We start from the raw sequence: 12,285 nt of genomic DNA, 5'->3' as shown, positions 1-12,285 counted from the left end.
ATTGAGCATACATGAAATAATCAGGGATAGAATATTTTGTGATGTGCTGAACAAGGTAAGTCAGAAGGTGTCATTACACGAGATGGAATTGCGGTTGTCTGGGAGACATGAAAATTTAAGAGACAAAACACGAAAATGTCACAGGAAAAGGAGGACAGGAAGGGCTAGCAGTACAACTGAAGATCAAAGAAACAAGTAGGGACAACATGAGATGACCGAACACTAACACCACTGAAGGGCTCTGTATGTATATAGCGGATATCACATGAACAGAACAGATGAAAGATTTTTAGTTATGTCCTGTAAAAGTAGTTCCTGAAGTCTAGAGCTGTATCAAACCAGTCTTCGGACAGAAGATCACAACAATAATAAAAATCTATTGAATGATGTCAGGGATGTGAATTAAACAGCAATCAGCATACTCCTCTGGTCTGATACACTGAGCATGCTATGGAGCGGGGACACACTGAGGAAGCACAGCACAGGAGATGGGGCGAATGGAGTGCCTATACACGGCAACCCTTGGTTTACGTTTCTTGTGCTGATACCATGATGATACTAACAAGGAGAGATTAAAATAATTTCATAATTTTGCATTATGTTTTAGAGACTTAAAAAATTGACAGCAGCAGATATAACAGCATTGTAGCATAGTGCTTAGTTCACCAGTCTGATGCGCAGGAGGGTGCCGGTTTGAATCTTTTCAGGTGCTTCAAAATTTTTAGTTTTTAATTCTTTATGAAAATGTTTTGATCATTTTTTTTTATTTTGTCCATTATAAATAGTTTTCTCGAAAGACTGTAATTGTGGAAAAAATGGGTTTGTTTATAAATCACTTTCCACCACCAGTCACAATTTTCTTTTATTTATGTTTCGTATGACGCATTTCGGGAAATAAGTCCCATTTTCAAGTGTGTATTTCTTTGTACTATTCCATTTTTTTGATGTGTGCGCTTTGTTTTGTTGACGTTACTGCAATATATAAAAAAGGCTCCATTTTTATTTAGTTATTGATTTTTATAGGTAGTTAATGGCAAAATTTGGTAGAACTTGTACTTACAGTTTTCTTATGATCCATTTGTGTAGTTTCACACACGTTGAACATCACTCAACATTCAATACATTAACAAACCCCCTGTAATTTTTTTTAAAATTAATAATCCTTTGCCATATAATTTTAATCACTGTATTAACTTTTACGAGGGTAAGTCAATTATTATCTGCAATTTAGTTTTTTTAGTACTGTTATTTTACGTTGATGATGCACACTTTGTTTATATGTCGTTATATCTTTGCAATTTTCAAGCTACTAGGTAAGTTTCGTTATCGCTGCAGTGCGATTAGTCACGGTTGTTCTGCCGTCTATTTGCATCAAAGAAGAGCAGCGTTCAGTGATCCATTTTTTTGTGGTTGGAAGGCATATCATGGGCCGAAATTCATCGAAGACTTTTGGAACAGCATGGGAACAGTGTTTTGCTACAATGGAGTGTCCACAAATGGATTGAAAAATTCCAAAATGGTCGCATAAGTGTTATGCTCGATGGAGGAGCTGAATGACCGTTTACTGCCACAAATGAAGAAACCATTAAGCGTTCATGTGAAATGATTCTCTAAGGCAGACGATTAACTGTTGATGAAGCGGCACATTGTCTGCAAATCAGTCACCGTTCTACGTATGAAATCATCCACAACAGACTTGGGCTTCATAAAGTTTGTGCAAGATGGGGCCCAAAACAACTCACACAGTTGCGTAAACAAATGCGCTTGGACATCTGAAAAAAATTAAAAAAAAAATTTGGATCGCTATGGTAACGAATGGGACAGCTTCTTAGACAGCATCATTACTGGTGACGAAACATGGTTCCATCATTACGAGCTGGAGAGTAAATGGCAGAGCGTGGAATGGAAGCATCCAAATTCACCATGCAACAAAAAGTTTAAGACCCAACCGTCTGCAGGAAAACTGAAGTTTATCGGCTTTTTGGGACACACAAGATACAGTACTGGAACAGTATGGGGAAAGAGGCACAACAATAAACAGTGTACATTACAGTGAGATGCTTACTGCCAGGCTAAAGCCTGCAATTCGAAGCAAACGCCGAAAATCACTGTCAAAATGTGTTGTGTTGTTGCACGACAATGCCCATCTGCATTCTGCTGCCCACAATGCTGAAATGCTTCAAAAACTCAAATTTGAAGTACTGGATCATCCTCCATATTGTCCTGATCTTGCCTCTTCTGGCTATCACTTGTTTGGGCCACTCAAACAGGCATTAACGGGTCGTCGATTTGCCTTAGACGAAGCAGTGAAAGAAGCGGTGGTGCATTCCTGGCTCGCAGCTCAACCAAAAACCTTCTTTTATGAGAACATCAGAAAACTTGTACAATGATGGACCAAGTGCGTTGAGACTCAAGGAGACTATGTCGAAAAATGATGTTCTTGTAAGTTTCCTATCTGATTACAATAACATTTTATAACTACTTTGCGGATAATAATTGACTTACCCCCCTAAAATGTACTCTATTTTTTCTTCCTATAACTTTTTTTTATTTGGAAGCTTTGTGCAAGTGAATTTAATTGTTTTTTGTATTGTGAGAACGAAGTATTTTGCGACGTCACTTATACAAGGGGGGACCCAAAAGTAACCCGAATCGTAATGCTGCACATTGTGTACTTGTAGTGGCAGGTTGCGCCGCCAGAGTTGTAGTAGGAGCTCTGCTGAGTCATTCTGCCACGCGTCTGCCATGTTTCTTTGGCAGGTCTTTGAGTGTGCGTACAGGGCAGACGTGACATGAGGAAATGGCTAGTTCTTACGAACAACGTGCAGCGGTGAAGTTTCTTCTCTTGCTTGGCAAGAATGCAGCAGAAACTGCTGCGACGATTCAGACAGCCCACAAAGACCATGCTCTTAGTAAAACGCAAGTGTACCAATGGTTTTCTCGGTTTAAAAAAAGGGAGAAATGGTGGTTGAAGATCAGCCCCGTTCCAGTCGACTTTCAACTGCTCGAAGCGAGGACAATATCGACAAAATCTGTGATCTCATCAGTGAAGATCGATGCAGAACAATCGACCAATTCGAGAACTTGTCCAGGTTGTCCTGGAGTTCAATTCAGCACGTCTTGACCATTGATTCAGGGATGTGAAGAGTGGCAGGAAAATTCGTGCCGAAGCTACTTATCGGAGACCAAATGGATTGTCGCGTTCAAGCAGTCTCGAAATGAAGGACGCGTTCAAAGACGATCCATATTTTTTCAACAAAATCATTACAGGTGAAGAGTCAGGGTGCTATGGGTACGATCCAGAAGGTAAACAACAGCCACCACAATGGATGTCACCTGGCTAACCTCGACCAAAAAAAAGCTCGACAAGTGAAATCGAATGTGAAAACGACGTTGATCTGTTTTTTTGACATCAAAGGGATCGTACACTCTGAATTTGTCCCTGAAAACCAAAAAGTAAACCAACAATTCTATTTGTAGGTTATGAAACGGCTTTGCAGAAGTTCGTCGTGAAAACGTCCAGCTTTGTGGGATTCTGGCGTGTGGTTATTGCATCACAACAACGCTCCCGCGCACACGGCTCTCAGCGTTCGCCAGTTTTTGGCCTCAAGGAAGACGACTCCCTTGACCCACATGCCCTATTCACTGGATTTAGCACCCACGGACTACTTCCTCTTCCGGAGGATGAAAAGAGACTTGGGAGGGAAGCGTTGTGCGGATGTGAAAGATGTAAAACGCAATGTCATGAAAGTGCTAGCAGGTATCACAGAGGACAAATTTAAAAAGTGCTTAGAACACTGGAATGAACATTTGGACAAGTGTATTAATGCTAATGGAGAGTACTTCAAAGGAGATTTGAAAGCAATAAAGGATATGCTTTCTAGGAAGAAATTCCTGTTATTTTTGGGTCCCCCTCGGTTTTCTTACTGCGTCAATTCGGGACAAAATCTCGAACTTTCGGAAATAGCCTTCATCGTCATCAGCAACTGCCTGTCTTCACTGCTGTTCTGGTGGTCTTTTATAGCCCGTGGACGGCTTCTTATGGGTCGGCGATTACGTACTGCTGTCACAATGTGCAGCGGCCATACTGACACTGTCTGCGACAGCAGTACGCAATCGTCGACTAATCAAAAGCTGCCCACGGGCTATAAAAGACCACCACAGCAGCAGTGAAGAAAGTCAATTGCTCCTGACGATGAAAATGGAGGCTATTGCCGAAAGCTCGAGATTTCTCCCCGAATTGACGCAGCAAGGAAACAGAATATTTTACATATCTTTTTTGTATTAATTTTGATTTACTTTTTTCTGTTTGATGGTCTTAAATTTTCATTCACATTATTGCATTCCTTATTTTGTGCATTTATTTATAATTCCTTGTTTCGCTTACATCTTTATCGTTGTTATTTTGTTTACAGTTTAACAGGAATCCATGTTTTAAATGTTATGTGGATAATACAATAAAAAATGTATATCTTTTACATAATGAAAAATACACTTTTAACACCACTGCACAGCCAATATAAATAGATCATTTCATCTTTTATTCTGTAAACAACAGATTAGCAATCTTAAAACATTTAGATATATTACAACAGATAAATAAAAGTAATTAAAATTACACGCACAAGATTCCAAGTGGAAACTGAATGACAGGAAGAAAGAACGATAGCAAATGTAAAGTTAATATTATGATTGAAATAATACGATGAAAGGATTGAAGGGAAAAAAAAGGAAAAGAAAAATTAAACCAATTAATTGAATAAAAGTAATAATCCATCATTTTGACAACTATTAGAAATATAAAATTTTGAGGCACCTCATGAGATCTGAACCCACAACATTCTGTGTGTCAGGCTCATATGATATCCGCACACTACAACATCCTTAAATGTACTGTTACCAAATTTAATGTTCTAGAACAGCACAAAAAATGATGAAATTTTTTCCCATTGATTACAAGCAAATGAGGGCCCACCTACATCACCGTGTGGATGGTTTCAAGAAGTTAATCCCGACCCTGGGGAGTTCTCTTGTAAGATATATAACAATTGATAAAACAAATCCTGCTTTAATGTTCAAGATACAGAAGTAATTTATCATTTCAATGCTCCATTCATCAGTGAGATTAAAAAGGGACATAAAATGTGAGAAATTTTATGATGATTATTAAAAATTAGGTATTAGATACATTAGATAATACATATGGGGATTTTTGGAAGGAGGAGTGGGTGATGCTTTTAACTGGAGCAGTTTAACTGTGATGTATATATCTGACTCTGCTGATGCCAGGGTTCATTAGAGATAAGAAGTGTAATTAGAAACTGGATGTAGCTTGAGCACAATTTTGTATGAACCAGTTATAGTGCATATCATGAAATTTATCATTAATGTACCATGTGGCAATTTATGAATACGACAGACTGTATTATGAAATTATGATCTACCTTTTTTTATGTAGTAGTTCACACAGTTTACCACAGACACTTGACAGCAAATCTTACATGTGCTGGCAACTAAATAAAATGTCATTAAGTAGCTCCATCTAAGCTCCTCATTTTAGATAGAAGAAACAAATTGTACAAAGTGCAATCATTGTGCACCTAAGTTAATAGAGAGATGTTACAAAAATGTAAGAGACTGTTACAAAGAACTGTATCCCATTTTAACTATATACTTCCATACAGATTTTTAAAAAACACTAATGAAACGAATAACATGGCCCCTATTGTTTGGTTTTGTAAGTAGTACCCATAATACAATCTACTTTGCTGGGTTGGCTGCCACAGATGATTATGTAACACTACTTTGATTTATGTTGAACTGAAATAGATGGTAAAAATAAAAAGGAAGTATATTAAACTGGAACATTTAGTGTATCTGATTTTTACCTCTTCCAAGAGGGCATGCAGATCCTCCTTCCACAGGTCAGATGGAGACTTGCTTTGTAGCACTTTGTATTCTTGAAGCTTTTCATCACGTTTTGCCAAGAGTTCATCTTTTCTCTCCTTCGTAAGAGTCCACATTGTCATACCTAAGAGATAATCATACATTTTATCAATATCCTCTTCCGTCCCATCTGACGAATCATCTTCATTGCTATTCTCCTCCTGCAACATAACACAACATATTGTAACTTTTAGTGTGAGTACAACGAAATAAGGCCAACACTAGTATAGGATTCTAAATTCTCTCACTGAGAAATTACATAAAAGCTTGTCGCATAAACATAATTTGTCTTATAGGCAGTAAGTCTGCAACAACAACCAAAACCTCTAATAGGGGGTATACTGTTGAGTATATAGACTTTACACAAATGAACAAAATTTAAACTGCAGACTGTTATACATACTCCACACTGGTGACAGGATACTTCCCTTGATGCAGGAAGTGTATTGTGCCAGTGTATATTTCATAAAGCAACCAGATGGAACATATTTTACCTTTCAGTTATTCCTTGCCCAAATAATCCAATGAATTCAGATAAGAAAATCTGAAATACTACGCACTGAAATATACATCTCTACATCTACATCCATCCTCCGCAAACCACTTAACACATATGATGGAGGGTGCTTTGAGTACTACTGTCACTATCCACCTTTCTCGTTCTAGCCACAAATGATGTAGAGAAGGAACAACTCCATTTGGGCTCAAATCATTCTATTTCACCTTCACGATCTTTTTTCAGGCTGTATACTGGGGAAAACTCACTTGAAATTTGTACAATGCCTTCCTTGTATGGTCTGCCACTACAGTTAGATGAGCATCCCCATGGTGTTTTCGCACTTAAAACAAACCCATGACAAAACACTCTCTCCTCTTTGGATTTTCCTTGTTTCCATTTCTCCTTGTAAGGGTCTCAGACTGCGAAGCAATACTCAAGTATCCATCAAATTAGGGCCTTGTACACTACCTCCTTTCTGGGTGGACTAGACTTCCTCAGGATCTTTCCAATGGTTAGTTTAATGTCGCTGGTCAACTTGAAATTATTCCAAATGCATACTCTTGAATATTTAATGGATGTGTTTGTTTTGAGCAACAGTAACAGGTTTGTGCTCCTATTTCGGTGTAATACAGTACACTTTTTAAGTTGAGGATAAACTGGCAACCCCCACACTAAGCATTAATCCTCAGCAATTTTCTAGCATTTAGACTTTTATATACAGCAGCATCATCAGCAAAAATCCTCATAGACCTTCCAATGTCACTCACTAGCTCATTAGCAGTTTGTCCAAGTAAAGTTGAGCCTACTTACTCGTAATGCAAGTAGTGGAGAAAATTGGTCTTTGTCTTTGAGAGCTACCAATATTTTCGCAATGTCATGTCTGCTTTCATATAAGAACAAAACAGGTATTGGTGCCGCCATTGCTGGAATGTTGTCTGAGCTGCCTAGACCTCATCAATCTTCTCCCCTCAGTAACCAAAATGTTGGGGCAAGGCACACTTCCGGCCACTCCCAACAGCTACTGCATGCAATGTCAACTTATCGTGGCCCAACAGCATGTACATTGCAAACAGTAATGGTGTTATGACACTTCCTTCGGGCACATTTTGTGCTACTTTTAGCTCTTAAGATTTCTCTCCATGAACAATGACATATTGAATTCTATTTCTTTTCAATCCCACAACAAAGCTAGTTGAACCATGGCAGGCCTTTCTCATCCCTCACAAGTTTGGTCATCACATATCTGTGTAAGACGTATTGCACAACACTCAAATTTAGTCCATTTATGCTCCACACTTGCAGTCTCAGACATGAATATCACATGTTAGGTTACCTTAAAGTCAGCATCAGTTATTCATTAATTGCATTTACTAAACAGAAATGTTTTCCTGACTCTTTACATTCTTACTTATAGCAGTGGTAAGGCCTTACAGTCACCATCTTCTTGCTCAACATCAGAAAGTTCAGGCCCGTTCATTACTTGAATCTTCCAGTCTACAGATAACATGATCAGGAAATTTACGCATGACCTTCCTTACGTATTCCCTGAAATGTTCCACCACTGCAGCTCCTAAGGCTGGAGGTCTACAAAGGTGTTGCACAATCTGTCTTAAAATCATCAATTATTATGAAGTTAATTACAGCTACAACCTAGTGTCCACCATCGGCATCCTGCCTATTTTTCCGATATGAATTCCAACTGGAATTTAAACCTTTGTTGTTATTCACTTACAATATCAGTTTTTTAACTGTATTACTATATGGCCATTACTACTGTGGACTTTCCTTGGGCACTACTACATTTGTTGAAATTATCAGTGACCAATTGTATAGAAGAAGTTTTGTTTCCTTCGCCAGTTTCAGGCATCTAATGCCCTTTTTCAAAAGATCTAGTTGCAGTTTCCAGTACCACGACGCGCCTGTAACACTGCTTTTGCTGAGAGGCTCCTGTTAGTATGCTACTCAAAAGCAAGCTCACTCATGAATAACATGCCACGAAGGAGCCTGTTGATGAATGAGGGGTGCGAGGTGTATTGTGGTGCTGGGAACTGCAAACAGACCTTCTGAAGAATGGCACTATATGCCTGAAACCAACAAAGTAAATACAATTTCTTTTATGCACTTGCTTGCTAGTTATTTCAACAAATAGAACTGCAGTTGTTGATGATGGATAAAATGCTAATACTTTATTTATATTTACTTTCAAGAATCTGCCATGATGAATGCTACCCTGCTTAATTAATGACACTTATTCTCCTCTCTCTGAAATCAAACTGCAGTTTATCAAATCCCACATATGATCTAACTTAGAAACTGCTTCCTGGGTGAAGTCCACCAATAAAGGCATGTCATACAATTCTCCATTCAACAGTGGAGGCCGAGAAATCTGCATCAAAGATTATCACTGAATCGTCTTGAGCCTCTGGGTTAAGCCACACTTGTCTCCTAACCTGTTTCTAAACGTGAATCTACAAAATGCTAGTTCAACTTGCACACCCTCAAAAGAGAGGTTAGCTTTCTTCAACAATTCTGCCAGACGCATATAGAACTGAGGATGGCCTTTGAACTTGGAAAACAAGTTCATTCTTGCAGATACAAGCCATGATTTGTAGGTGGCTGGATCCATTGCGCACAACAGCTGCCAACAGGACCTCCTACAGTAAATCTGATGACACCCTTAGTGGACACTGCGGTCCTACTTCCAAACCTGCCAGCTATTTCTCAGAGGGAGTCAATAAGCCATCTATCTTTAGAACTCATAATGACCAACAAAATGCAACTTATCAGGCCCATGGAGGAGTTTCTCCGTTATAGAAAAACACATACCCTGTTAACCTTCTGAATTCCATACTTTCTGACAGACTGGACCCAGTCCCACCAGACGAGGTGTCATATCTTGGCTCAGTTGTACTTTCAGCAATGGGTAAGACCTCAAACCTGTGTTTCTCGGTAGTGGCCAATTCTCCATGTATCTATACCCGCCAGTTACAGTCATTAGTCACCTTTACCTACACTCAGCCATGCAACAGGAAATATACAGGAGTTGGACAAAAATATGGAAACATTGCAATAAATGCAGATGCTAGCCAAGTCTGCAGGTTCCACTGCTGTATTTGATCATGAACAGACCTATGCAATGTCCTTAATAAGCTGCAAGTGTCAGTCATGGTCAGAACAGCATTCTGTATAGTTGGGAGTGCATTATGTCAGAGCTAAGTGAATTCACACATGGGCAAATTGTTGGTGTTTGTATGGTGAATGCTTCTGTAATCTATGTATCTAAAGTGTTTGGTGTTTGACAAGACATGGTATCAAGGATTTATACTGCACGCAGGGAAAAAATGAAAAACATCATCCATTAAACCAGGCTTATGTTGAGTTATTGTGATGAAGAGTAAAGAGGACAGCTACAAAAGTCACTGCAAAACTGAATGTCACAATCATGGACCCCGCCAGCACCAAAGCAACACAAACAGAGCTTCATAAGCTGAAAATTGTAGGGCGAGTAAGAATTCCAAAACCACTCATCAGTGATGCAAATGCCCATATAAAGAAAACCTGGTGCCAAAGCCATAAAACTTGAGTTATGGAGCAATTGAAGAAAGTAATCTGGTTGGATGAGTCTTCTTGTGCACTGTTTCAAACTTATGGCCGAGTTTAGACAAGTGTGAAAACGGATGGTCATTTAGTGATGATATTGACAGCCATATGATGGTAATCCATGGGCACTCTGCAAGGTCGCATAACTGCCAAGGATTTTATGGTATAATTTTAGCTGGTTAAAACCATCCCACATACAATGTTTGATCCCCAATGGTGAAACTTTGTTCCAATACCATAGAGCCCCTATTCACACAGCTCGCATTGTGCAGGACTGGTTTTGTGAGCAGGAGGATGAATTGTCGCATCTCCTCGGCCAACTGTGATACCTGCAATTGCCACTATTTTGCTGAATAATAATACAAGACTCCCACGAGAATCATACAGGACCTTGTAATCCCCCCCCCCCCCCTTCTTCCCTGCATTGTCCACATTAAACAATGCCAGTCCAAGTAATTAATAAGCAAAGTCTTTTATGAAGATTTGAGAGGAGCGAAGATTACAATAAACTTTCATGTTTACTTGGGTTGTCATGTTGAGATGGTTCCAGTTCTTCTTGTCTACAGGTCTGATTCTTGAAGCTGAAAATCTATCATCAGATCTTCACAGTTGGTTTGAACTAAATAAATTTGAAGATTGTTGTTGCAGAAATTTTTACATGAATATTTTCTACACAGATTTTGTCACATTGCAGTATATCGTACAGTATTTTAATTCTTCACATTAGCAAAGCCGAAATTACCTGGTTCGCACATATTACACAAAAATACGTCCGATCACATCAGAGGCTATCTTATATTGAAAAAGGTTTACAATTTTTCTTAACAAATCAATTCCTACTAGTTTTCGTTACATTATTAATTTCGATTATTATTTCATAAATGAATCCAGAAATAAACATAGTGAACAGTACAGGATTGCGTCATTAATAATAGAAATTTTAAGTGCATAAATAATTCGTAATTTCAAATGTTTCCAATAAAAATAATTTTAACTGCACATTCAGAACTAGTACTTATCGATTAAAACATCAAAACTAAAATATTTTATAAAGTAATTCCTTTTCATAAATTTTAGCTTGAAATATAACACGTTGCATATAAAATTATATGAAAGTTTTCAGAAAAGCAACTGAAATAATATTAACCTGTCCAAATTGTGAAAAATAGTACTGGTATCAACAGCTGCCACTGAGAAAAAGTAATGCTGGTGGAAAATGTCCTGTTACAACCTGCATTTATCCATTTCGAGACTGGAAGCTTTTTTTAATGTCAACGGTTTTTCAACACTGCATTAAGCATGGTAATGCGTTGTGTTTTTAGTGATTCCAGATTTTTGTCCATTCCATACTACTAACCTGAGCAGTCACTACGTACAATGTGAGTATTCTATATCTGCATCTCGCTGCTACAGTGCTTCTGGCCATCACCATACTACATATTACATTCATGTAACACAAAACTACGCTACACTCAAGCGACACTATACTCTCGCAACACTACACTAGTCACTAACAGCAATGCTTGCAAGAAAATTTATAAACTTTACCTGTCACACATATACTCTCACTATCTGCTTTCTGCTTGAAGCTTGTGGGTCACTATGTTATCACAAAAGGAGCAAAGGAGCTGTGGTAAATTGTAGTTATACAAGTGTATTATCAGTCAGCTTTGAGAACTATAGCAGGAATAAATGAAATAAACACACACGATTTGAAAGATGGAATCGACTATATTGATTTAAACAATGAAGCTGATTGATTTCTGGTTAATTTGGTTCACAACTTCACACCACAGCAATGCTTTTAACATTGTGCTGTAACACTTACTTTCCAACACTACTTGCCTATTCCATGTTTTATATCCAGCAAGATACAAACACTGCAACAGTTGCCAAGTGAGACCCCAGCAAAGTGGTGTTACTTTTCAATCTACAAATAATAAGCACCTCTGGACTAGCTGGAGAACATACAGGTTATATTCAGAGTTCTTACTAGCTTGGCGATGAAAGCGAATGACTTCATAAGAGAATAGCAAGTTAACCATTCCACAAACATGGAAAAGTCTATCTTTGCACCACAAGATTTTCTGAACACAGTCAGTATCTGCAGAAGCCAGTACTGCTTGTGACAAAATAGGTCGTGTACTCAAATGTCAGTAAATAATACCTGCAGATTATCAGCTTTTTTAAAAAAAATCAACAAATTAATAAAGAATACAAATAGCTAAATAATGCTGAAA

General features: G+C 38.3%; 1 protein-coding gene across 3 annotated transcripts in view; it reads right to left on the bottom strand.

The window, feature by feature from the left end:
* The window catches only part of LOC124607206 (DNA topoisomerase 2-alpha-like), a 179,830-nt gene that overhangs the window by 43,840 nt on the left and 123,705 nt on the right, over positions 1–12,285 (bottom strand). For all 3 annotated transcript variants that reach the window (XM_047139468.1, XM_047139470.1, XM_047139469.1), the window contains one exon: positions 5,889–6,107. In XM_047139468.1, coding sequence (XP_046995424.1) covers positions 5,889–6,107 — 219 coding nt within the window. The remainder of the gene's footprint in view (positions 1–5,888; positions 6,108–12,285) is intronic.

Source organism: Schistocerca americana, chromosome 3 (assembly GCF_021461395.2).
Source record: "Schistocerca americana isolate TAMUIC-IGC-003095 chromosome 3, iqSchAmer2.1, whole genome shotgun sequence".
Taxonomy (NCBI): domain Eukaryota; kingdom Metazoa; phylum Arthropoda; class Insecta; order Orthoptera; family Acrididae; genus Schistocerca; species Schistocerca americana.
Note: the sequence above shows the minus strand (reverse complement) of the source record. Positions and strands in the feature narration are given on the sequence as shown.